We start from the raw sequence: 27,719 nt of genomic DNA, 5'->3' as shown, positions 1-27,719 counted from the left end.
AGAATATCAACATCATCGAAAACGCATTGATAATTCAAATACCCCAAGGGTTGGATGTTCAGATAATTCCCAGCGTGGGGAAACTAGCAGGCAGAGCTGTAAGGAAGCCTCACAAGTGTCTGCTATGGCCAGCAAGTCATGTTTTCGATGTGGCAGCAGGTTTCATTTGATAGCAAAGTGTCCAGAAAAGCAACAGGAATTTCAACAGTCCAAGGCCAGTTTCCGGAGTTACAGGGGAAGACGACATGAGAACTACAAGAATCAACGATCCAGAGGGGGAGCAGGTGCTGATAAGGGACTATCTGCAATGGCAGCACAACAGAGTCCTAAAAGGAGCCAACAAACCTTGAAGTGGATAATTGACAGTGGAGCAAGTCACAGTTTAGTTCCAGCGACATCTAGTGGCCGCTTGATGAACTGCAAGACATTGCCAGTTGCAAAAACCGTGACTATAGCAGACAATAGTAAACGAGAAATGAACCTTAAAGGCACAATTTATGTTAACTGTTTGCAAACTAACCTTCCTGTTTTTGTTCTTCCAGGAATGAAGAATGGACTTTTGAGTGTGTCATGCCTGGTAAAAAGTGGTTTTAAGGTTGAGTTTGAAAAAGATGTGTGCACCATTTCGAAACAGGGAAAGGAGCTAGTTAAAATTCCCTGTGAGGATGGGCTTTTTGTTTTGGATGAAGAGCAGTTAGCAGCAGGTAGATGTTCAACAGGTGAAGCACAAGCTAAGTGTGTAAATAAGGCTCCTCATACAGGTTGTGCACATCTACTACACAGAAGGTTGGCTCATATATGCTTTAAGTATGTAAGCAAGATGCCAGATTTAGCTGAGGGGTGTAACATTAAACCCTGTCCAAATTTTCTGGATTGTTGTGCTTGTAAACATGCTAAGGTTAAGACGTGTAACTATCCTAGATCTGATAGAGTAAGCAAGAAACCCTTTGAACTTGTGCACACAGACGTGTGTGGCCCTATGCCAGTCAAATCGCTTGGAGGTGCGAGATTTATGCAAATTTTGGTGGATGACTTTTCAAGGGCTAGTTGGGGTTTCTTTCTGAAAGAAAAATCACAAGCAGCTTCCATCCTGATGGATTGGATTGAAGAAGTCGAATGTAAATTTGACACCAGGGTACTTAAAATACAATCAGATCGTGGTGGGGAATTTGTGAACCACACGCTGGAGACATGGTTAAAAAGGAAAGGTATAGTTCATAGACTTACCAATCCCTATTCACCACAGGAGAATGCAGTTGCCGAAAGAAAATTTCGAACATTACAGGAAGCCATTGCTGCTTTGCTGTTTGATTCTGGTCTTCCACTGCGTTTTTGGGCTGAGGCTGCACTGTATGCGAATTATACTTTTAATAGAGTGTACAATAGCACAGTAGGCAACACTCCTTACTTCATGCTATTTGGAAAAAAACCAAAAATTGATCATCTAAGAGTTTTTGGATGTCGTGCTTATGTGCTGGTGCCTAGGGCACAACGTAGGAAAGGCGATCCTAGGTCTAAAGAAATGTTTTTCTGTGGTTATCAAGCAAACACAAAAGGTTGGAGATTTGTGAATGTAGAAGGCAATCAAACGAAAATCACAATCAGCAGAAGTGCGGAATTTTGTGAACAGGATGGTTGGAATAAAATTCATGGGAATCCTGACATACTATTTGATGTGGTGAACAGTAACAATGAAACTCAGGCCCCAGGGCAGGTATTAGTTCCAGAACAGACTGAGGAATTTGAGTCTGAGGACAAGGGTGAGAAATCGCCTAGTTCACCCAAGTCTGTAAAGTCAGAATCTTCCAGCTCTAAAAGTTCACCTGTACAGCAAGAGAGACGTGTAAAGTCAGAATCAGAAAGTTCTTCAACTACTAGTGACAAACAGGTGACGACTAGTGATTCTGGGTCAGAGGGGGAAACTGAAGGAACATCGCAGGAACTGTTAAGGCGTTCTAAGCGTACCAACAAAGGTATACCTCCTGAAAGGTACCAAGCTATTAGTGTTTGGGCTGGTTTGGCAAATTGCGAACCTGAAAGTTTTGAGGAGGTTGAACAATTACCCCAGGAGGAGGCCAGTAGGTGGCGTGAGGCCATGCAAAAGGAGTTGAATTCTATGAAAGAACTGGGTGTGTTTTCCATCACCAAACTGCCAGAAGGTACCAAGGCAGTAAGTTGTAGGTGGGTGTACAGGATAAAGACAACAGCGATGGGGAAACCAGAGTACAAAGCAAGGCTTGTAGCTCGAGGTTTTACGCAAAGAAAGGGGTTACATTACTCCGAAGTCTATGCACCCACTTCAAGGAGTGAAACCCTACGGGCACTATTAGCGGTTGCTGCTCAGAAAGGGTTCAAAGTGAATCAATTTGATGTCTCTACAGCTTATCTTCATTCAGACTTGGCTGAAGAGCTCTATATGGAGCTACCGCCAGGATTGAAAGTTGGTAAATCAAATCAAGTATGGAAACTACATAAATCTATTTATGGACTCAAGCAATCTGCTCATAATTGGAATGAGTGTTTGAATGACGTTTTGGTAGGCATTGGTTTTAGCAGGAGCAAGGCTGACAATTGCTTATATTTCAGAAGTTCAGGAGATGCTCAAGAATCTTTGCTTGTTTATGTAGATGACCTGATTTATACTTCAAAGACACAAGAACAAGTAAAAAAACTAGCCAAAGAGTTAAATAAGCACTTCAAAGTTAAGAATCTTGGTGATGTGAAGGTCTATCTTGGTGTTCAGATAGATAGGACCAAAAATGGCAGTTTTCTACTGAATCAAAAAGGCAAGATATTACAAATGTTGAAAAAGTTTAACATGACGGAGTGTGCAGGCGTTAGAACACCAATGGAAATGGGTTTTGTAAAAGACAATGAGTTCAAGGATAGTGCTGAATTCAAGCGTGCTGAAATCTTTCAGTCAGCACTGGGAAGCCTACTTCATCTTTCGCAATGGAGTAGACCAGATATTGCTTACGCTGTTAACTTACTCAGCAGAGAAGCTTCGAAACCTAGTGTAAATGCATGGAAAGGAATTCAAAGAGTGTTAAGATATTTACAATACACCAAAGATTTTTGCCTTGAATTATCTTCGGAAGGACAAGCACAGATTACTTGTTGGGCAGATAGTGATTGGGCAAATTTAAAGGATAGAAAATCAGTGTCTGGCTGTGTAATAAAATTTGGTAACTCTCTGATTGGGTGGAGATCCAAGAAACAGAACCTAATTGCTTTGTCTTCAACAGAAGCTGAGTTCTGTGCCTTATCTGAGTTATGTAGAGATCTAGAATTTTACAAATGCTTGGCACAAGAGATGTATGAAAAGGCCATCACTCCAATCACTGTATGGGGTGATAATCAACCGTGTCTTAAGTTAGCACAAAATGGGCAGTTTAAAGGTCGTACAAAACATTTGGATATCCGCTTTCAAAATGTTTGTCAAACGGTAAAAGCAGGAATTGTTAAATTAAATTACTGTCCCAGTCATGAAAATCAAGCTGATGGTTTTACAAAACCGCTTGGGTTTCAGCGGCATGAAAACTTTTGTGAAGAAATGGGTCTGAAGTAATTTTATTTTTTGTATTGCCAGCGAGAGGGGGTGTTAGGGTGTGAAACCTAAGACGCTGGCAAGTTAGCAATGTCATGTAACTTTAAGTAGTCAAGCTCGTTAAGTTGTTAAGTTGCTCAGTATATAAAGAGTGTTTGTTTTTTCTGTGTGTGGGGCGTGAAGCAAAAATGTCCGAAAGCTCCGGAGGTGTTTCTGTTATCTTTCTGCAATAAACCTGTCTTTGGAAAGACAGGCTTCCCTGTGTCGTTATTTCTTTGCTGCTGAGACTCTGAAGCTTGTGCTGCAACAAGAATCTCTGCACTGGACTTAATTAATGCTCTGCAAAGAGAGCTGTTGCTGGTGGCGCAGCGGAAGCGTTTACTTGACCAGTACACAAACTCTCTTACAACATGCTACTTCCCTTCAGGGGGAGAACCAGAAGGGAGCGGCAGGAATCAAATCCACCCGAGGTGGCCAACTAGAAGAAGAAGAAGAGTTTGGATTTGATATCCCGCTTTATCACTACCCTAAGGAGTCTCAAAAGTGGCTCACAATCTCCTTTTCCTTCCTCCCCCACAACAAACACTCTGTGAGGTGAGTGAGACTTAGAGACTTCAGAGAAGTGTGACTGGCCCAAGGTCTCCCAGCAGCTGCAAGTGGAGGAGCGGGGAAGCAAACCCGGTTCCCCAGATTACGAGTCCACCGCTCTTAACCACTACACCACACTGGCTCTCTAAAGCATCCCTAACAGCTAACCATCCAAACTTAAAAACCTCCAAGGAAGGAGAGTCGATGGTCGGATGCAGATGCAGGGCTCTTCGTTGGTCCTTGGGAGCAAAGTTCAGGCCAAACTTCCAATTCCCAAAAACACCTTTTGACTTTTCATCATCATGTTTTTCTCCAGCTCTGCACCTGCTGCCAGAGCCATTCAAGACTCCAGAAAGTTAGTGTGATGAAACTTATTCCACTTGGAATAATCAAAATTATAGTCATCTCATCTTCTAAATGCTCAGGAGATATTTCTGGAGGTTACATCACCCTCAGAAAGTAGCATGAATATATTAATTGTGCTGTGACTGGAAAAGAAAAAGTTAGTGCAGAGATTATTTCCTGTGTTGGAAACAGACTGAGTCAAGATGCAGAGCTGGCGAAAGAGGGGTGTGCCTGCCTTGTGCTTCCTAGCTCCGAAGGTAGAGTTGAAAACCACCCAGATTGGGAAAGCCCAGGCAGTCTGGCCTTGCAAGAGTCTTTGGGTTCTTCTGCTTTGCCTCCTTGGCAGGTAAGAGGAGGAGGAGGCAGAGCCAGAATGAGATCCCTGCTCCTTCTGTTGCTGCTTCTGCTGCTCATGATGCCCTTTGGAGTCTGCGGGAACCACAAGGCGAAATGCCCCTTGAATCTGGTCAGGGATCAAACGGATGCTCGCAATTACTACCGGCCTGGACACTTTCTCATCAGTGGGATCATATCTCCAAAACGCTTTTATAAGGAAACTCCATATGTCTTTTCTCAGACACCCTTCGCTAGGATTGAAAAGTATGTACTTCACAGTTTCATGGTTCTCCAGTCCTTTTAGTGGTTCCTATTTATCAAGGAAATAGCCCCTTTCTCACGGCTGGGGAGCCAAGGGCTGTTGTTGCAGGATTACCCTGCCCTTAACCATTGGGCTTGCTGGTTGTGGGTGATGGGAGCTGGGGGGGTCTAGTAAAAGATTCCACCCAACCCTCTCCTATTTCCATGTTCTCTGGGTCTTCCTTAGTGAAACACTCTCCTACCTTTGATTCTGTGTTGCTTTCAGTAGAATGCAAGGATGCCAATGAATCTGGTCAGGGGTCAAAAGGATGCACTGAATTTCCCCACCTGCAGGATGCCATGAAACTCAGGCAATTTCCAAGGCTCAAAGGTTTCATTCAATATTATTCCATGTTACAGTTTTACAAATGGAATTTTAAGATCCTCTGGGTGACGTTTGGGGGCTGAAGAGCAGGAAAGATGTGCTTTAATTGAAATGATAAATAATATGAATCAGGAGACTTCCTTTTCATGGAGTCAGGTCTCTAAAATGTGAAAAGGAATTATTCCTTTTTCTCACACACAAACAACTGGCCTCATTTCTAAGTAGTGAGATGTTTGATGTTTCTTCACTTGGAATCCATAGGTACCTGTTTCCTATCCCAACCTTATCACAGTTCTATTAACACGATGGAACAGGAGGCCTACAGCCCACCATGGGGAAATCTGTCTGAGCTACATTAAAGGTTTCCTCCCCCAATCCCAGCACTTTTCCCTTTCTGTCACTGTTTTTTTTAAAAAAAATTAGAAGCGTTTTAAGAAACTCTTGAAAATGCTTGTATTTCTATGGGTGAAGAGCAGGAATGATATGCTTCAAATAAAATGATTATATGGAATAACACAGATCAGGGTGTGTCCTCATTGGTAGAGTCACTGATGAAAAACATGTGCAAAATTATAGGTTTTACCACACACTCAAACCTGAAAGCCACTAGACCTCAATTGTAACTAAAAGGGGACTGAGGTAATACTTGGGGATAAACATGACAGCTAAAAATGGGAACTTGTTTAAAGACAATTATGAAAAATGTTGGACGGAGGTTAAAAAGGATTTAGAAATATGGTCAAATCTGAAGCTTTCCTTTTTGGGCTGAATTGCGGTTATAAGGATGAATGTACTGCCAAGAATGTTATTTTTGTTCCAATCATTACAAATTTTAGACAAGATGGATTGTTTCAAGAAGTGGCAGAGAGACATCTCTAGATTTGTCTGGCAGGGCAAAAAGCCCAGAATAAAATTTAAAATATTAACTGATGTAAAAGAAAGAGGGGGGTTTGCCCTGCCAGACCTTAAACTCTACTATGAATCAGCAGCTTTCTGCTGGTTGAAAGATTGGCTACTTCTTGAGAACACTGACATTCTGGATCTAGAAGGTTTTAATAATGTTTTTGGGTGGCACGCATACTTGTGGTACGGCAAGGTTAAAGCTCATAAAGCATTTAAAAACCATATTGTCAGGAGAGCACTGTTTAATGTTTGGGCAAGGTATAAGGAATTACTTGAAAATAAAACCCCAAGGTGGTTGTCACCAATAGAGGCGAAGGCTCAGAAAAGGCCCAATATGGAGGCCAAATGGCCAAAACATTGGGAGATTTTGGAGCAAGAAGGAGACAAATTGAAATTGCAGAGTTTTGAGAAACTAAAAGATAGAGTGCGAGATTGGTTTCATTATTACCAAATAAGAGAAGTATACAATCTGGACAAAAAAATTGGCTTCCATGTGGAAAAATCAAAGTTGGAAACAGAACTGTTAGAACACAAAACTAAGATTTTGTCAAAGATGTATAACTTGCTGTTGAAATGGAATACTCAGGATGAAACGGTTAAATCTGCTATGATTAAATGGGCACAGGATGTTGGTCATAACATTATGCTTGCTGACTGGGAACAGTTGTGGACCACAGGTATGAAATTTACGGCATGTAATGCCCTAAGAGAGAATATTATGAAAATGATTTACAGGTCTAGCCCCTTGGAAGAAGCCAAAGCCCAATGCAGGAAAAGCAGGCTTTGCAGCAACTTCCCAGTATAGCACACATTTTGAGGGGTGCCTTCATTTCTTACTCATAGAACCACAGTAGAATAGAATCATGGAGTTGTAGAGATGGAAGGAACCCGGAGGAATCTCACCTGAAGCATCCATGACACATGGTCACCTTCGGAGGGAGTCTGTTCCACTGTTGAACAGCTCTGTGTGCTGTTTGCATCAAAGCTCCGGTCATGGAGCAGAGATTTCCAAATTTTTGTTCTATACTAGACAGGAAAAGGTTTGATATTAATGTAAAATGATAAATAAATATTAATCTTTGTGGATCATATAATGTTTCCTCCCTCCCATTAATATGAATATCAGTTTCACTCTTTTTAAATAATTCATTTATTGCAGGAGGGCAATTAGGTTGTACTGGTACATGTTGTCTTTCCTGTTCACCATCCAAGAGATCAACCAGGATCTCAGGCTCTTAGACCATGACACATGGTCACCTTCGGAGGGAGTCTGTTCCACTGTTGAACAGCTCTGTGTGCTGTTTGCATCAAAGCTCCGGTCATGGAGCAGAGATCTGCAAATTTGTATTCTATAGGTAAAGGTAAAGGGACCCCTGACCATTAGGTCCAGTCGTGGCCGACTCTGGGGTTGCGGCGTTCATCTCACTTTATTGGCCGAAGGAGCCGGCGTACAGCTTCCGGGTCATGTGGCCAGCATGTGTTTATTCTATTTATTTTTATTCTATACTAGACTGTAAATGGTTTGATATTAATGCAATAGGATTAATCAATAAATACTAATCTTTTTGGATCATATAATGGCCCCCCCCCCGCATCATATGAATATCAGTTTCACTCTTTTAAAAGGATTCATTTGTTGCAGGGAGTCAGCTAGGCTCTATTCGTACATGTTGTCTTTCCTGTTCACCATCCAAGAGATCAACCAGGATCTCAGGCTCTTACCCAACATCACCCTGGGCTACAACCTCTATGAGAACTATTTAGATGCAAAGATGACTTCGGACACCATGCTAGAGCTGCTTGCAGGCAGTGGATGCAATATTCCCAGTTATCACTGTGGAGAACAGAATCACCTGTTGGCTGTTCTTGAAAGAAGCAACACTTTCATCTCAAGAGTGATTTCAGCCTTGTCAGGCATCTACAAAATCCCACAGGTAAGTAGTGGGAGAGCATGGAGGGACAGAGAATTTCAACTGCGTAAAATTCTATTTTCTCTTTGGAGGGGTCAAGTGGGGATATTTTTTAAAAGGGGAAATCCTGAGCTATGGATCGAACATCCCTTTTTCAAAACTGAGCCTTCACCAACTTGACACCTCCACATGTTTCAGACTAAAACTCCCATCAGCCTCAGCCAGCAGAGATTTAGATAGATATCAGACATTTCATATGTTTAAATACCCGTTATGATGAAAGTAAAATAAATTGCTGATCTTTTGCTTCCCTTGCTAGATCAGTTATGGCTTCACTGCCCAGTTTCTCGAAGGTAAAACCCTGTTCCCTTTTGTCTACCGGATGAGTCCCAAAGAGGAAAGTCAGTACCAGGGGATTGTTGAATTGCTCCTGTATTTTGGATGGACGTGGATTGGCCTCTTCACTCCAGACAATGACAGTGGAGAAAGATTTGTGAGCGCTGTGAAACCTCTGATGCTCAGCAAAGGGATCTGCATTGCTTTATCAAAAAGAGTACCAGAAAATGATCTAAATCAATTTATCAGGCCTGGGGAACCTTTTTTCCTATGGAGACAAGTTGGGGTATTTTTTTACTATGTAACCAATGCAATGGGCATCACTCTACTCCTGGCAATAAACATAGTCTATGAGAAGGAAATAGGGGCAAAAGTCTGGATCACAACAGCTTTGCTAGAAGTCGGAACTGGCTATTACATCCCTACAAATGACTTCCAGTACCTCCATGGTTCTCTGTCCTTTGCAATTCAGACCGGAATAAGGAGCAGCAAAGGTGACAACTATAAATCACCGTCCAATCTTGTGGATTTTTTGGATGAAGCGTTTCACTGTTCATATTCAAAGCATTCGTTGTCTGTGAAAGGCAGGATAAGATGCAAAGAGGAGGAGAAACTGGAGCCATTATCCCAATGGGGGCCTGAGAGAGTCCTGTCTTATGACAGCTATGGCACTTACATCAATGTTCACGCTGTGGCTCAGGCCTTGCATGCTTCACTTTCATCTAGATCCCAGAGGAGGCTGATGGTGGAGGAAGGAGAGCAATGGGGACCCCAAAGGCTACAGCCATGGCAGGTATTTCCTTCCCCCTTTTTGCAAACTGCAGTCCACACAGATGCTGATCTTGACTGTGGATAAACCTGCAAAATATCATAGTTACTATTAGTATTAGCAATAGTAGCATACCGCCCAACATTGGTATTCAACTCTGTTGAAAATAGAGACGGCCCATTCCATAACGATAATGTTACTGCTTATAAAGGAAAAGAGACCCCTGACCATTAGGTCCAGTCGTTGCCGACTCTGGGGTTGTGGCGCTCATCTCGCTTTATTAGCCGAGGGAGTTGGTGTACAGCTTCAAACCGCCAACCTTCTGATCAGCAAGTCCTAGGTTCTGTGGTTTAACCCACAGCACCACCTGCGTCCTTTACTGCTTATACCCAGGGCTTTTTTTCAGAGGGGAACTCGCTGGAACTCAGTTTTGACACCTTTCAGGTGGGTGCCACTGCCATTCTCAGAGGGAGGTGTTCATGGTGAGTTCCGGCACCTTCCTTTCTAGAAAAATAGCACTGTTTATACCCCACACATCTTCTTCAGTTGCCTCAGCACTCTGGGCAGCTCCCAACATAAAGAAATTCATACTAAAATATTAAACATTTAAAAATTCCCGATATAGGATTGGACAGCTTGTGGGTTGGATAATTCCACATCCACCAATATTTCTCAAATGAAAATAGGGACATTCTAAGGAAAAGTGGGAAATTCCAGGATCAAATGAAAAACTGTCTCTAATTCAGGGATGTCCCTGGAAAACTGGGACACTTGCAGGCTCTGTAGTAAGAGAAATGGCTGAATAGGAATTCCAGTCTACATGAGATACACGCAGGACCCAAATCAGAAGAGGTCGAAGTGAGTAGGACTGAGATATCCATCTTGGCTTCCAGGTTTCTCAGCGCTGGTGCTTTCCCCTGTCATTCCAGCTTCACCCTTTCTTGAGAGAAATCCGGTGTCTGAATACTTCCAGGGGCAGACTGTGCTTGGATGAGAACTGGGAGCTACCAGCGGACTTTGATATTATGAACTGGGTGATGTCTCCCAATAAGTCTCATGTCCTTGTGAAAATTGGGAATATAAGGAGAGAGACGTCTGCTGGCATAAAGTTCACCATTAACCCAGAAGCTATTGAGTGGCCCAAGAAATTCAACAAGGTAAGGGGAATCACAGAGAGGGGAGGCTAGGAGATCCTGAATATATTTTTCCTTGAACAACTGCTGCAAAATGACTATATCAGGTTGATCAATGATGTCTTGACCGTCCAATAACAGCTGCAACCGCCACTCCTTCTTTCCACAGCAGCTGAGATAGGAGGGGGATTTGGGGTGCTCAAAGAAAGGATAGAGCCCAGAGGTCCTTAGAAAAGACACTATCTATTTCTGAACCAGACTGAGAATTTAAGAATTCTGGACAGAATGTTTAACCGAATGGACTACGTAGAAGAAAAGGGAAAACACCTAGTAAAAGTGAACAATTGGGTTTTCATACATGCAGAAGGATGGAAAGCAATTTATTTTTGAAATGATAATTACTGATTTATTGTGGATTTTTAAAATTTGTGGAGTAAGCTCACTTGTAGATGTTGCAAATGTTAAACTATTGTACGTGCAGGAACTAAGAAGTGCACAGTTGTTGGTGAAGGATGAGAAGTTTTTTTAAAAAAACCCTATTGTAATATAAGGTTAATGTTAAGGAATGGCATATGAACTAGAAATAACTAGGGAAATAGATAAGCAACAAGAGGAAACCTTGCATGCCTCAAGAACAGAGTGAGGGAAACCACTATTTGGAAAAGTAATATTAAATGTGTCTTAATTAGCGGTTGAGAGATTATCAGAATCCTGAAATTTGGGGAATTAACATTTCAGACTCCATTGCCATTTTCTTTGAAGATTTATTAAGCAGGGAAGCAGGTAAATGGAGGAGAGGAAACAGAGTTGTGTGGCGCAAACCTCAGTTGTACTGAACTAATTATGAAGAACAAGATATTCTGGTCGCCCCAATGGTCAGTGGGGGGTTGAAAGGACCCTGATGAGGCGTCAAAGGCTGCAGACCAGAGATCTGTTTGAATTCACTCTATGTGTAAATTAAGGTAAAGGTAACGGGACCCCTGACCATTAGGTCCAGTCGTGTCCGACTCTGGGGTTGCGGTGCTCATCTCGCTTTATTGGCTGAGGGAACCTGCGTACAGCTTCTGGGTCATGTGGGCAGCAGGACTAAGCCGCTTCTAGCGAACCAGAACAGCGCACCGAAATGCTGTTTACCTTCCCGCTGGAACGGTACCTATGTATCTACTTGCACTTTGACTTGCTTTCGAACTGCTAGGTTGGCAGGAGCAGGGACTGAGCAATGGCAGTTCAGCCCGTCACGGGGATTCGAACCACCGACCTTCTGATCGGCAAGTCCTAGGCTCTGTGGTTTAACCCACAGCGCCACCCGCGTCCCTATGACTGAATTACATACCCACAAATATTCCTAACTGTTCCTCTTTCTTGCACCTTCTTGTCTTTCTGGTTAGGCCGTGCCTCGTTCCAGGTGTACAGAAATATGTCGACCTGGATATGCCAAGGTGGTTCTAGAAGGAAAACCCATTTGCTGCTATGCTTGTGCTCAGTGTGCAGAAGGGACCTTCTCCGCCCAGGAAGGTGGGTGACTCCAAGGGGGAAGGTATTCCTGGAGAGAGTAAACACAGGGCAGTAATCCAGTCTCACACACTATTTGTGAGAATTCTGCAGACATTGTGGAATGTGGCTCCTTCCTCAACTTCTTTAGGATTAATCCCCTTCATTACATCCTGGAAGAGAGTTGAAAGGAATGATCATAAGGAAGAAATCTCTAGGATTTCTTCAAATCGTAATCAAGTTCAGATCATTAGGGATGTAAGTGATGCTGCAGCCACTGTTTTCTCTTCCCCAGATGCAGAACATTGCACCAAATGCCCAGAAGATCACCATTCAAACAAGGACAGAGATCAATGTGTCCCCAAGATTATCATCTTCCTGGCTTATGGAGAATATTTAGGAATGATTTTAGCTTCCATTGCCCTCTTCTTGTCCTTAACAGCAGGCATTGTGTTGGGAATCTTCATTAAATACAAGGAAACTCCCATAGTCAAAGCCAACAACCGGGACCTCTCCTACATCCTCCTCGTCTCCCTCCTGCTTTCCTTTCTGTCCTCCTTCCTCTTCATCGGGCGCCCAAGGAAAGAGACCTGCCTTCTCCGACAAACTGCCTTCAGCATCATCTTCTCAGTTGCTGTTTCTTCTGTCTTGGCAAAGACCATCACGGTGGTGCTGGCCTTCCTGGCCACAAAGCCCGGGAACAGGGTGAGGAGATGGCTGGGCAAGAGTCTGGCCAACTCCATTGTCATCTCCTGTTCTGGGGGGCAAGTTCTCATCTGCACCATCTGGCTGGGCTCTTCTCCCCCATTCCCAGAGCCCGATATGCGCTCCCAGGTGGAAGAGATCATCCTGCAATGCAACGAAGGGTCTGTGACCATGTTCTACGTTGCCCTCGGCTACATGGGCTTCTTGGCTGCCACCTGCTTCACGGTGGCTTTCCTAGCCAGGAAGCTGCCCGGCTCCTTCAATGAAGCCAAGCTGATCACCTTCAGCATGCTGGTCTTCTGCAGTGTTTGGGTGTCTTTTGTGCCCACCTACCTGAGCACCAAGGGCAAGTACATGGTGGCCGTGCAGATCTTCTCTATGTTGGCCTCCAGTGCTGGGCTTCTGGGCTGCATCTTCCTTCCCAAGTGCTACATTATTGTGCTGAGGCCTGATCTGAACACAAAGGAGCACCTGACAACAAGGAATTAAGGGGCATCTGATTCTTAAAATAGTCCATCTTCCCTATGTCCAGAAGTGCATAAAGGAAACACACCTGCTCATCCATGTTGCTTATTCTCCACCTCTGAAAGAGATTGTGTTCATTCGTAGCCCTGGTTTTGTGTAGTCCTGTTCACACGAACAGGAAGATGGGAGGAAATGTTTTGCTACCTTGCTTTGCCCATGATTAAAATAAGTCCTGGTCTACTGCCCTTAGTTTGTATACTATTATCTTTTTAAAATTTTGTGTTTTGGGAACTTATATTTATCTCACAACAAGATAGGCTGGAGGGAGAGAAGAGTTAGGTTTTTGAGTCTGTTTCCTTTGTCATGACTACCTATTAACCAGATCAATTCTAATATTCCACAATACTGTTTGGTTATGCCAGTTCTATGTATTCAATTTTCTATGCTCCTTTTCCCGCATTTATGCGCTATCATTCATAAGCTCACTTCACATCATTTCGTTCTCCTAAGCTTTGTATATCAATAAACTGAGAAATTCATTTAAGACATCTTCCGTAGTCTGTTGGTTTAATTTCTGTATTGTGTAAGCTCTGCTCCCTGTTCCAAAGAGTAGCAACTGACCTTAGCCAAGCCTTGACTGGGATCCAATGAATTTTATTGCACTGGCCAGGGTTAGGGATAGGCTTAGAGGGGAGAGGGAACTCCGGCGCTCACGGGAGAGGCAGGCCGCCTACGCCAATCTGGGTGAGTCATTGTGAAAGGAGGTGGGGAGGGCGTTCCACAGGGCAGGCGCCACTACTGAGAAGCCCCTCTGCCTGGTTCCCAGTTTGTGGCACAGGTCATCATCCGATGAATTTAGAGCTTCATTTATTCCTGTGTTTATATTTAAAGAAATTATGCATTTTAAAAGTATTGCACATTGATCGTAATATTAAGAATGCACTTAAAATTACTACACACAACATTGAATAAGTGATTGCAATGCACACACAGTTAAGCAGCATAAATATTTGTTAACGAAGTCTAATCTTGTTGTGATTATTATTACTTTTATTGCTACTAATACCAGTGGCTTACAAGACTCAGCTCTATTCTGCATTGGTCAGACCCCACCTGGAATACTGTGTCCAATTCCGGGCACCACTATTTAAGAAGGATGTTGACCAATGGGAAGAAACCCCTCAGCCCCCAGAGAGATGCCGGCTCAGAGAGCCCCCTGAGCTTAGACTACGAAGCCTCTGAGGGCGTGCAGAGTGCAAATCCCCCCAGGGGCCCCTCTCTCTCCTGGGCTCACCTGGGGGCCCTGCCCCTGCCAGCCTCTCCGGCCTCTGAGGGCGTGCAGAGTGCAAATCCCCCCAGGGGCCCCTCTCCCTCCTGGGGGCCCTGCCCCTGCCAGCCTCTCTGGCCCTTGGTTGACTCTGGCCAGCTGGACGGGCTGCAGGCGCTGGTGTCCCTGGCGGACGAGGAGGGTCATGTGGCCCTCGGAGGGGAAGGGGCCACCTTCAAAAGGCCCTGCGACTCCCGCCAGCCTCCACCGGCACGGTTCACACTGGGGGGGGGCAGACTTCCCAGCATGCACTGCCAGCTCCGTGGGGCCAATGGTCGAATCCCAGCATGAATAAATTTGAAATTTACTCGTTTTTCCAGTGTATAACCAAATAATTCAATTTCAAGGAGTCTTATGTTCGGCTTCGCTTATTAGCTTTATGGATAAATTAACCTCTATTAGGTTTCATTTCATTTCCCTCACGTTCTTCTTCCCAGCATGCTTTGCTGCCCCTTCTTCTCACAAACAAGGATCCTGTGTCCTATAATTGAAATTTACTCATTTTCCAATGTATAACTAAATAAATTAATCCCAAATTGTCTTTGATTAGGTTTCACTTATTAGCGTTATTGGTAAATTATCCTTTATTAGGTTTCTTTCCCTCAGGTCCTTCTTCCCAGCATGCTTTGCTACCCCTTCTTCTCACAAACATGGATCCAGCTTCCTTTAATTGAAATTTACCCATTTTCCAATATATAACTGAATAAATAAATCTGAAGGTGTCTTTTGTTAGGTTTCACATATTAGCTTTATTGATAAATTATCCTTTATTGGGTTTCATTTCATTTCCCTCAGGTCCTTCCTCCCAGCATGCTTTGCTGCCCCTTCTTCTCACAAACAAAGATCCTGTTTCTTATCATTTTATTTTTCTCTTATTCTTCCATTTAAACTTGATGGAGGGGCAGAGCGATGGAGAAAGAGAGAAGGCTTCTCCTCCCAGCCTTTCCCTCGCCCTTCCCAGGCTGCCCTGCGCAACCTTCCTCCTGGCCTGCTAATAAACTAATAACAACCAATTATTATACTCAGAAACCCCCATAACCCAGGAAGTCGCGAAGAGACCTCGTCCTTTTCCTCCTTCCCTTGGAGGCACCGAGAACGGCTTCCCCCTTTTCCCGACGTCCCGCGGCTCCTGCGCCCTGGACAACAGAGGCCAAAATGGCGCTGGCCACCCGCCAGTTGTTTTACCTGCAATTTAGAGCTCCAAAAATGCTTTCAATGCATGTTGAGGCTGTGATCTTTATAGTGCTTTTAATATTCTGTTGGGAGCTGCCTATTATTATTATTATTATTATTATTATTATTATTATTATTATCTCATCGCCTTGATTGCAATGAAACCTAATGCTTCTTTTCCCAATAACCCTGACATGTTAAACTGGGATCTTTCATGAGGAAGGGTGGCATATAAATCAAATAAAGGAGAAGAAATTTGGAGTACTGAGCAAATTTAGTTATAAAAATATTTATTTAGTACATTACCGTATTGGCCCGAATATAAGCCGCACCTTTAAAATTCAAGGGGGAGGAAAGAAGACAATACCGGAATAAAAGCCGCTCCCTTAAAATTCCGCAGGCACTCTCTCCTGTTCCATTTTACCGCAAGTCTGTTCCGGCAGCGATATTGTAAAAGCCAGCTTTCGTAAGGCCGTGAATTTAAGCCGCACTTTAACCTTTCGCGGTCGGAATTTGGGGGAAAGTGAGACTTATATTCAGGCCAATACGGTAATGTACTAGGACAAAAATCTATGGCTACAGAGCACTCTGATATGCGTGTTCATTAAATCTAGTATAATGATGATGATGATGATGATGTTGCAATGGAGGAGTGCAGGGAAAAGAAAACTCCTGGCACTCATTCTTTCTTGCTACAAAATTATAAGATTTATCCGCTTTTCTCCTTCTTTTTCTCTTGGGTGGTGTGTTCAGCGGTCACCCTCAGGGGAAACAGGTGTCCCCCCCCTTGGAGGAAATGGACTGATCGGAACCTGGCTGTGACATCGGCTCAGAATCCCAACCTCACTTTGCAGTTGAGGCCAACAGCCTTTGGGTGGTTTCTCTGCAACTGAATCAGAAAAAACCTGTTATCAGACACCGAAAAAGCAAAGTCTGAAGACTGATGTCTGGGGAAATGGTGAGGGGACCAGCAGGAAACTGCTAAGGGAGTTTTGAGTCCTTTTATTCTGTTGCAGTTGCAGAGAAAGGAGGGTGGGGGTGGGGTCCGCCCCAGGTGTCATCACTGAGGGGGGGGTGGGAAAAGAACATAAAGCCGTGTTTAAAATAAAAATAAAAATTGGGCTCACCAAACCTTTTAGTTGAGTCAAAAAACGCGGCTGGCACTGGGCGCCGCACCGCGGGGGCTGGCACTTACCGGGGGGGGGGGGGCTGCAGAGTGCCTGATCCACGCATCTCTCCTGGGGGTGACTTGGTGGCTTGGGCCCCTGCAGGCTGGGCGCTGCCTGAAACAGAAGCGTGGGGCTTGCGTCTGCCCCCTGCCTCTCCCTCAGCCGCCCTACAGCTGGGGGGGAGGCGGCAGAGAGGCTCCAGGCAGCGCCCCCCCACCCGCAGGACCCCCGCGTTGAACCGGGCACCCGAGCGGCTGGCTATGCCGCTGTTGTGTTGTTTCAATTATGGGTGCCTTGAGAGTGAATGTGCTGTGCTTGCTGCCCCACTCGTCCTGATGGACCAGCCCCCCATGGCGCCAGGGCTGTAGGGCTTCCCTGGCTAGCGACTCAATGTGGGCAGGAGAGTTTCCCTTCTGGGTTCCTCTCTCATTTTGGGCTGCTCTCTTTCTCCTTTCTCCCCACCATCAACTCTGGGGTCCTGTCTCTGCTAGCAGTCAGCCATTGAGGAGGACATTCTCAAGGAGGACGAAGGAAAAGGCAAGGAGGAGACCGCAAGACGGCTGGATCTCCTCAGCCCTGACTGGGTAGGTGGCCGTGGCCTAAGTGGTGATTGGCAGAAGGGGAGGGGGGCATATCAATCGTAGGATGAGACTGTTGTTTCAGTTATGGGTGCCTTGAGTTTTAATGTTTGGTTGCGTTTTTTAATTGCTCGTTTTTTGCATCTTTTCCTTGCAGGTTCCAAGTATGTCACCATTTTCGAGTGTTTCCTCCCTGTCCTCCCTGGATTCCCTTTGGGACTCCCTCAATGAGGTACGTAGCAGACAGAGCAGGAGGGAAGCCCTGCTGAGCTGCACATGGGCAACCCTGAGGCTGGGGAGGAGGAGGAAGAGGAGGATGCTGGCTGGCTGACCGGCCAGGCCACCTTCTGGACGGTTGAGAGCAAGGGGGCAAACAGGCAGGGGGCTGCTAAGGGCAGACCATGCTTGCTGCCCCACTCCTCCTGATGGACCAGCCCCCCATGGCGCCAGGGCTGTAGGGCTTCCCTGGCTAGCGACTCAATGTAGGCAAGAGAGTTTCCCTTCTGGGTTCCTCTCTCATTTTGGGATGCTCTCTTTCTCCTCTCTCCCCACCATCAACTCTGGGGTCCTGTCTCTGCTAGCAGCCAGCCATTGAGGAGGACATTCTCAATGACAAGGAGGATGAAGGAAAAGGCGAGGAGGAGACCGCAAGACGGCTGGATCTCCTCAGCCCTGACTGGGTAGGTGGCCGTGGCCTAAGTGGTGATTGGCAGAAGGCGAGGGAAGCATATCAACCGCAGAATGGAACTGTTGTTTCAGTTATGGGTGCCTTGAGTTTTAATGTTTGCTTTGGTTTTTTAATTGCTCGTCTTTTGCATCTTTTCCTTGCAGGTTCCGAAACTTTCCCCAACCAGCTCCCCCAGCAGCCTTTCCCCCCTGTCCTCTGTGTCCTCCCTGTCTTCCCTCGATTCCTTCTGGGATTCCGTCAATGAGGTACGTAGCAGACAGAGCAGGAGGGAAGCCCTGCTGAGCTGCACAAGGGCAACCCTGAGGCTGAGGAGGAGGAGGAGGAGGAAGCTGGCCGGCCAGGCCACCTTCTAGACGGTGGTGAGCAAGGGGGCAAACAGGCAGGGGGCTGCTAAGGGCAGACCATGCTTGCTGCCCCACTCCTCCTGATGGACCAGCCCCCCATGGCGCCAGGGCTGTAGGGCTTCCCTGGCTAGCGACTCAATGTAGGCAAGAGAGTTTCCCTTCTGGGTTCCTCTCTCATTTTGGGATGCTCTCTTTCTCCTTTCTCCCCACCATCAACTCTGGGGTCCTGTCTCTGCTAGCAGTCAGCCATTGAGGAGGACATTCTCAATGACAAGGAGGACGAAGGAAAAGGCGAGGAGGAGACCGCAAGACGGCTGGATCTCCTCAGCCCTGACTGGGTAGGTGGCCGTGGCCTAAGTGGTGATTGGCAGAAGGGGAGGGGGGCAAAGATGTTGGCTTTTTGCAGTATGGTAGCGCTGCAGAGAGCTTGCTGGGGAGACCATGCATTAAAAAGGGACTCAAAAATAACTTGAAGAAGGTTTTAATAAGAAAAACAAAAACTCCATTTACACTAAATACATCAACAAACCAGACCCAACCACCAACCCATCCCCCAGGGTAATGGGAGAGCTAGGTGCTGCTCCTTATATACTCTACCCAAATGCTGACACGCCTTAATCAAATACAACTCAGCAGCACCTGCTATGTTTCACAGCTGTAAAGCTGGGTCTCGTTATCTTGCTCTGGCCCTTGCTCCGGCCCCTTAAAGACATACACATGGAGTGGAACAATGATGAACCTTTACATGTAAAGAAACCATTCAACATTTCCCCTGCGGTTCATCATTGTGGAACAAAAACATAAAGCATACTTTGTACATGTTTTTCATGTGTAACCTTTGGAAGTGCTTTAGTAAAAATGTCCGCAATTTGATTGTCACCTGGAACATATTTGAATACAACCATTTCATCAGCAATTAGTTTCTTTACAAATTCTAAACGTAATCTTAAGACTCTAGTGCGCTGCGTATTGGTCTCTGAACACAGGATAGCAAGTCCACTCTGGGAATCAAGGTAAACTTTTACTGGTAGTGTTACTTGCATCTGTAGGTCTGCAGATACTTGCAGATACCATTCTACATCACGAGTGGCCTGAACGCATGCACATAATTCACTCTCTGTTGTAGAGAGACAAATAATGGTTTGTGTCTGGGACTTCCATTCAAATTGACAACCGTTATAACAAAACACCATACCAGACACACCCCTGCAATTATTTTGTTCCACTGCATGAGATGCATCGCAGAAAATTTCAAAACCTTTATCAATACTGGGTGTAAACTGCAACCTATAATGTTTGGTATGTTTAAGGTACATTACACTCTCTTAAGAGCAGAGAAACATTGTGTAGTGGGCTTTTCCACAAATTTTGCCAGAAAGTGAAAAGCATAAGTTATATCTGGTCTTGAGATTCTTTGAATGAAATTTAGCTTGCCTATAGCAGAACGATACAAAGTTTTGTTAGGAAATGGCTTATCTTCACCTGTAAAGGTGAAACCACACAGCATAGGTGTTTCCTTCCCATTTGCATTTTCTAAACGTAGCATTTCAACTAGATCATCAATTTTTGCAGTTTGATGAACCAGAAAAGATCCATTTTTGCCTTTCTCAATTTGCATGGATAAGTAATTTTTAGCTATGCCTAATTCCACCACATCAAATTTCTTCTGTAACTGTGAAACTACCTGTTCATATTCCTGTTTAGTTTTTGTAGAAATTAACACGTCATCTACATACACACATATTTTTGTTACAGAGTTTGCCCTTTCCTTTATAAACACACAATTGTCTGCCTTTCCTTGTGAAAAACCAATATCTAGCAATTCTTTTGCTAAAGTTTGGTGCCAATTCCTTCCACTTTGGTGCAGACCATAAAGGGATTTATTTAATTTGCATACCAAACCTTCAGCAGCGTCTATGCCTTCAGGGACACGCATAAAAATTTGTTCTTTTAAATCTGCAAACAAATATGCAGTTTTTATGTCTAGGTGATAAACAGAATGTCCACGTTGTGATGCATCTTTTAACAAAAGCTTAACTGTTTCATATTTTACACTTGGTGAATAGCACAAATCATAATCTTCGCCTGGAATTTGTTGAAAACCCTTAGCAACTAGTCTTGCCTTGTACCTTACAACTACACTTTTGTCATTCATTTTAACTCTATAAACCCATTTTGAATCAATAAGTCTCATATCTGGGGTTTGTGGTACAAGAGACCAAGTGTTATGCTCTTTTAAAGAAGCTATCTCAGAGTTCATAGCTTTATACCAATTTGCAGCTTGGTGCTTAGGTAAATTCTGAACATCATTGTAGCTTTTTGGCTCAAAAACCGCCTTATTGGCATACACAGTATTAAAATGTTCATCTGCAAAACGTTGTGGCTTCTGCCTCTTTCTATCTGAACGTCTCAGTCCGTAAGGAGAGTCAGACTCCTCAGACTTAATGGGACTAAGTGAACTACTAGTTTCAGGTTGTAAACCATCATTGTCAGACTGAAGAGGTGCCTGTAGGCTAAGCTCACGGTCAGAAAACTCAAGAGAATCTAGCCTCCCCTCGGGTGCCTGTGACTTTAAATCCTCAAACAAATTATCAGATCCAACAGGCTTTTTGTCTTTTTCCATTAATTCAGAAGCACCATTTCCTCCTGCTTCTGCTTCTTCTACCTCTTCTTCCTCAGTATCATTTATACCATTAGTATCTTGGAAAACAGCAACTCCATTCCAATTTACAGTTTGTATCATGCTTCTGGTAATATGAAATTTGCCAGTTGCTGGTATGTAAATTCTGTACGCCCCCTGCTGGTAGCCCATTAATTTTCCCTGGACACTACGCTCACCCAATTTCTGCTTAGCAGGATAATGCATAATTACATCTGAACCCCAAATACGTAGGTATTTCAGATTAGGGCGTTTTTTAAACAGCTTCTCATAGGGGGTGACATCTAAACCAGAATGATAACTGCGATTTCTAACATAACAAAAGGCATGGAGCGCTTCAGCCCAAAAGTCTTTGGGCAGATTAGCATCGTGCAGATAAGTTTTAACCCCTGCCTGCAAGTCACACTGCACAACTTCAACAAGCCCATTTTGCCAGGGACTTCGGGGGCAAGATAACTCATGACTAGTCCCCTGCGCTTCCAGGAATTTCTCAAAATCCTCAGAAACAAATTCCCCGCCCCGGTCAGAAAACAGGTTTTTAATAGGTTTGTTAAAGTGCGTTTTTACCCAGTTGCAAAAAAAACCTTGTACTTCTCAAATGCTTGGGACTTCTCAGCTATTGCATAAGTCCAACAATATCTACTATACTGGTCTATGAGAGTAAGCCAGTACTTAGAACCTCCTAATGATGGTGGGAGTGGCCCAACTAAATCACAATGTACACGCTCAAATGGCTCAGTTACTTTCCTATCTGAGCACCTACCCTTGCGTGCAACCTTAATCTTATTCTTGCAACAAGATAGACACTGCATAAAGAATTTACATGGTTTTAAGTTGAGGCCATTGACAATATCCTGTGTCTTAATTACATCAGCAAAATTCAGGTGTCCCAGAATTCTGTGCGCCATGTGGCCACACCCAGAATGTGGTCTTACATTCCTCAACCCCTGGCTTGACTGTGCTGCTCTGCAATTTATAGGCGATTGGGAGTAGGTTCGAAAATACAGTCTATATAAACCATCAGATTCCCGGGCATACAATAGACGTTTGTTCCCCTCGAAAAACTCACACATTGACTTTAAGAAACGCACAGTTATGCCTTGACGAGCAAAACACCTTACTGATAATAAATTGTCCATTGAGGGGCAGTAAATGCAGTTCGCTATTGTAATGTTTAAAGAGTCAAGTTTAACAGTACCCCTGCCAAGCGACTGCAGGACTTGTGAATTGGCTAAATGTACATTACCAATTTCCTCTTCGAAAGAAATAAACAAGCTTCGATCATTGCAGATATGCTGAGATGCTCCTGAGTCGATAACAAAAGACTTCCACTTGGCATCTTTAATTCTTTTACGATCTTTAGTCTGAGCGTGAAAAGCTCGCGGCTCGTTTCTGTCTTTACTATACGATGCTGGCTGCTGGGCTGACGACCGTGATTGACGAACAGAAACAGGCTTGGGAGTACTTTGCTTTCTTTTGGATCTGCAGTCCCTTGCAAAATGTCCTTGCTTATTGCAGAACCAACAACGCTTTGCAGCTTTAAATGCAGTTGTATCACCACAGGTTTGCATATGGCGTTCCTCATTCTTTCTGGAAACAGGAGTGCTTATGGCACAAGCCTCCCTTCTATCCAACTCACCCATTAATCTTGCCGTTACCCCTTCCACAGTTAATTGTGCTGGTGGTACGGCAGATATCTGGCTAGCTATACCATCAAAGTCCTCATTAAGGGAACACAGGATGATAAAAACATACTGAATATCAGGTATCTCCATGTCCCTTCGAATTAATTCGCCGCGTATTGCCTCCAGACGTCTCAAGTGTGCTGCCAAATCACCACCAGGCTGCAACTTCGTCTGGTACAACTGCTTGAAAAACGTCAATGCAGACGCTGACTCTTTTCTAACATGCACTGCTGCAAGACTGTCCCACATTTCTTTGGCAGTTTTCTTATTTCTTATATAGACTACTTGCTGGTCGCTGACTGCCAAATTAATTATCGCCCTGGCTTTTGCATCTCCTTTCGACCAAGCATTAGTTACAGGGTCAGGAGGGTCATCAGTTACATAGGTCCATACTTCTCTAGAGGTCAAAAGCGCCTCCACCCAAAAAGACCATAAACTATAGTTCTCATCTGTTAGCTGTGGGAAGACCAGAGCCTTCTCAGCTTCAGGAACCCGGTCAACCATTCTGGATATCTTCCAGACCCACAAAAACTACACTAACAGGAGAAGGAGTTTTCAAACCTTTCTCAGAGTCCAAAAATATGCAGTCATCCACTCAGCAGCTGGGCCCATAACCAAAGATGTTGGCTTTTTGCAGTATGGTAGCGCTGCAGAGAGCTTGCTGGGGAGACCATGCATTAAAAAGGGACTCAAAAATAACTTGAAGAAGGTTTTAATAAGAAAAACAAAAACTCCATTTACACTAAATACATCAACAAACCAGACCCAACCACCAACCCATCCCCTAGGGTAATGGGAGAGCTAGGTGCTGCTCCTTATATACTCTACCCAAATGCTGACATGCCTTAATCAAATACAACTCAGCAGCACCTGCTATGTTTCACAGCTGTAAAGCTGGGTCTCGTTATCTTGCTCTGGCCCTTGCTCCGGCCCCTTAAAGACATACACATGGAGTGGAACAATGATGAACCTTTACATGTAAAGAAACCATTCAACAATATCAACCGCAGAATGGAACTGTTGTTTCAGTTATGGGTGCCTTGAGTTTTAACGTTTGGTTGCGTTTTTTAATTGCTCGTTTTTTGCATCTTTTCCTTGCAGGTTCCAAGTATGTCACCATTTTCTAGTGTTTCCTCCCTGGATTCCCTTTGGGACTCCCTCAATGAGGTACGTAGCAGACAGAGCAGGAGGGAAGCCCTGCTGAGCTGGAGAACCCTGAGGCTGGGGAGGAGAGGAGGAGGAAGCCAGCTGGCCGGTCAGGCCACCTTCTGGACTGGTCGTGAGCAAGGGGGCAGGCAGGCAGGCAGGCAGGGGGCTGCTAAGGGTATGCTTGCTGCCCTACTTGTCCTGATGGACCAGCCCCCCATGGCGCGAGGGCTGTAGGGCTTCCCTGGCTAGCGACTCAATGTGGGTTCCTGTCTCATTCTGGGCTGCTCTCTTTCTCCCCTCTCCCCACCACCAATGCCACCACCTCTGGGGTCCTGTCTCTGCCGGCAGCCAGCCTCTGAAGTGGCTATCAAGGAGGAAGAGCCACAAGAACAACCAGGCAGCCCCCCAGAGGAGGACGGGGAGGCCCTTTCTTTGCCGTGCCCCCCACCCGGAGAACACCTGGAGGCAAGCGTAATCGAGGTCAGACGAAACATACATTCATTCATGACATATGAAAAGCTTCCCTGAACAGGGCTGTCTTCACATGTCTTCTAAAAGTCAGATAGTTGTTTATTTCTTTGACATCTGGCGGGAGGGCCTTCCACTGGGCGGGTGCCACTACCGAGAAGGCCCTCTGCCTGGTTCCCTGTAACTTCACTTATCGCAGTGGGGAACCGCCAGAAGGCCCTCAGCGCTGGATCTCAGTGTCCGGGCAGAACGATGGGGGTGGAGATAATTCTCCTGGGTTGCTTTTGGTTTGGTGTTTGTTTTGTAAGATATCTCTTTTGAATGCGTTTCCAGGTGCCTCCTGCCAAAGGAAGTTATTAATTGCAAAGTGGGTTTGGCGATAATAAAACCATGTTGGCACTTTGCAAAGCCGGTTCTCTCTGGGGTTTTCCTGCCTCCTATACCTTCCCCCCACCCTCTTGTTCTTGGTTTTGTGTCTCGTTCAGATCTCTCCAAGGCTGACCACATGAGAACTTGGGAGAGGAGTGTTCCCTCCTGACTACAACCCTTTCGTATAACGCCTTGCCCCCCCCAAAAAGGAGGGATTATGACAGCCTGCCACCACACAGGCCCTTCTTCGTGTGGCTCCTTCACAAACGGTCTGGAGAGCAGCAACACAAGAAGGGGCCTTTTCTGTGGTGGCTCCCCACTTGCGGAATGCTCTCTCCAGGGAGGCTCATCTGGCACCTTCATTATGTATCTTTGGGTGCCAAGCAAAGACGTTTCTCTAGAACAGAGCTTCCCAAACTGTGTGCTCCTCCCAGGGCTGGAAAAGGGCTAGTTGAACTGAATCCCTGTCTTGCGAAATGAGGCATGTCTCCAAAGTGTGTCACCAACGTGGAAAGTTCTGCTCCAGAACCAGCCTTTGGCTAATGGAACAACGCATGGCCTTTTCAACATGCTTGTGGCTTGGGAGGTTGGCTTATGAGTTCGTTTTTGTTTTTAATACATAAGTTGTGTTTTTATTTTGTATTTTTATGCTGTAAGCCGGCCTGACAGCTTCAGATGAAGGACGGCATACAGATTCAATAGTTTGATTGATTGATTAATGATTGCGGCATTTCCCCAGAATCTGGAGGTGAATTGTTTACTTTTCTCACAGGACAGCGAGGAAGAGAGGCCCCCGAAGACCCCCACTTGCTTGGGTTCCATCATCTCCCGGATTCGCAAGATCTTCAGAAGAGCGCCACCTCCAGCACCACCAGTGCCACCAGAGCAACCCAATACAAGAGGCAGCAGTGGGGTGCAGGGGGAAAGGAGGCCACTCTGCACGCGGCTCAGGCGCTGGATGCGGCAGCATCGCAGCTGTGTCCACCCTGAACCAAGATGAGGAGGAGTTGGGAGGCTTGCACCGATCTGCCCGGGGGGATTTTGCCACCCCCCTGGGATGACACTCGGGGCAATACCCCCCCCCCGCACCCACCTTCCTCCGCCAGTGGTGGCAGGGGAAGTAGCACCTGGAGGCGCCAGAGTCCTAAGGGACATTTCCTTTTTGTTGTCCTTGCACAGGTCTTAATCCTTGTGGTCCAAACTGGAGAGGAGGAATAAAAGATCTGAGCGCGGAGGGAAGCGGGGCGAGAAACCCAAACTCTCGTGGCCCTACACCAGCGTCCCACACGGCCAGCCCCAGTCCTAGAGCCCGACACCTTTTGAGAAGACAGCGGGCAAAGGGTGGACGGCGTAGGAGAAGTGCGAGAGAACGACAGCGTCTGCGGTGTTGGAGGAGAAAGAGAAGACAGGACTGAGAGGGGAACGATCCTGGAAGGTGGCTTGAAAAGAAAGGGCAATATGGCGTAGAAAAACTGCTAGCTCAAGCTGCCCACGCCCAAAGGGGGAGGAAGGAAAGGAGGAAAGCAAGCGAGCAAGAAGGGACAGCTAAAGAAAGAACTGAGAAAAGAGACAGCGAGACCATCTGTGGGTCAAAGAAATTACAATAAGAAGGAAACTGAGTTTCCTCCCTCCAGAGCTTGCTAATGGTCCTCCATTGTTCTATTTCCTTTTTATGTATAATTCTGTATTATATTGTTGAATTGTTGTCTTAGGTGATAAGCCTATAAAGGAAGGATATAAGGGAAGGTGGGAGGTATTAAGGGAAGACTTTGAAAGGAAAGGCAGAAAATAAAAAGGGGTGGGGGAAAATAAGTGGGAGGGAACGCATAAAGGGAAGATGCAAAGCATTATATAATTTTTGTTTGTTTGTTTGAAATAAAGAAGCTAACCATTGAATCTGCATGGATCTTAAAATCATTTTGTGGAATGTTAATGGGCTAAATTGTAAGACTAGGAGGAGGAGACAGAGTCATTTGCATTCCCTGACCTCTGGCTTGTCTGACTACGCGGGATGCTGTCTGCCCAACCCTCGGAATTGGGTTGGCTTCGTAGGCGGTTTCATGCAAGAGTTCTTGGAGACTTGTCTCCTGTTTGCTTGGCCTAACGTTCCTCTGAGCTTTGCACTCTGTTGTCACGGGACTCGGAACAGGGCTACGGCCAGCAAGCCTGTTGGATCCGGCCCATGTGCCATGAAGCCCAGAGGCCAAGCAGATGCCTGGGGGAAACCTCTAGGCAAGATCAGAGCTGTGGGCATGAGAGTTTGGAGAAAGCAGCAGAAGATCTGAGAAAAGCCATGAAACTACATGGGCAAAAGACTTGAGTGGTACTTTCTAACCTTACTAGGCCTGTCAAGTTTTATCTCAAAGCATCTCCTCCTGCAAACCTCCTGCCAGTTGTATGTGTCAATTTACATTTTCCTGTCCTCCCTGCATGCCAGTAAAGATTGATTGATTATATTCTTACTGGGCAAAAAGATCTGTGTATTCCTGCTATTTAATACATATGTTGTGTTTTTAATACATATGTTGTGTTTTTATTTTGTATTTTTATGCTGTAAGCCGCCCTGACAGCTTCAGATGAAGGACGGCGTACGGATTTAATCAATCAATTGTTTGTTTGATTGATTGATTGATTAATGATTGCGGCATTTTCCCAGAATCTGGAGGTGAATTGTTTACTTTTCTCACAGGACAGCGAGGAAGAGAGGACCCCCACTTGCCTGGCTTCCATCATCTCCCGGATTCGCAAGATCTTCAGAAGAGCGCTGCCGCCAGCACCACCAGTGCCACCAGAGCAACCCAATACAAGAGGCAGCAGTGGGGTGCAGGGGGAAAGGAGGCCACTCTGCACGTGGCTCAGGCGCTGGATGCGGCAGCATCGCAGCTGTGTCCACCCCGAACCAAGGTGAGGAGGAGTTGGGAGGCTCACACCGATCCGCCCGGGGAGATTTGGCCACC

The 27,719-nt window shown here is 45.3% G+C and overlaps 2 protein-coding genes across 2 annotated transcripts in view; one reads left to right on the top strand and one right to left on the bottom strand.

Moving 5' to 3' along the window:
• Positions 1–4,215: 4,215 nt before the first annotated feature.
• On the top strand, positions 4,216–13,177 carry LOC310697566 (vomeronasal type-2 receptor 26-like; the record flags this gene model as incomplete). The annotated part of the gene is made up of 6 exons (XM_083484295.1): positions 4,216–5,080; positions 7,987–8,278; positions 8,574–9,383; positions 10,289–10,516; positions 11,881–12,007; positions 12,279–13,177. Exons 1-6 carry the CDS (start codon positions 4,854–4,856, stop codon positions 13,175–13,177), a joined length of 2,583 nt encoding a protein of 860 aa, XP_083340421.1. The 5' UTR covers positions 4,216–4,853.
• Positions 13,178–13,883: 706 nt separating this feature from the next.
• The window catches only part of LOC310697183 (uncharacterized protein), a gene marked incomplete at its 3' end in the record, with an annotated part of 116,652 nt that continues 102,816 nt past the window's right edge, over positions 13,884–27,719 (bottom strand). Inside the window, exons 4-5 of the mRNA XM_083483505.1 lie at positions 14,448–14,527; positions 13,884–14,026 (exon numbers count right to left, since the gene is read on the bottom strand). Coding sequence (XP_083339631.1) covers positions 13,884–14,026; positions 14,448–14,527 — 223 coding nt within the window. The remainder of the gene's footprint in view (positions 14,027–14,447; positions 14,528–27,719) is intronic.

The sequence above is a fragment of the Podarcis liolepis genome (genome assembly GCF_965112155.1).
Source record: "Podarcis liolepis genome assembly, chromosome: 18".
Taxonomy (NCBI): Eukaryota; Metazoa; Chordata; class Lepidosauria; order Squamata; family Lacertidae; genus Podarcis; species Podarcis liolepis.
Note: the sequence above shows the minus strand (reverse complement) of the source record. Positions and strands in the feature narration are given on the sequence as shown.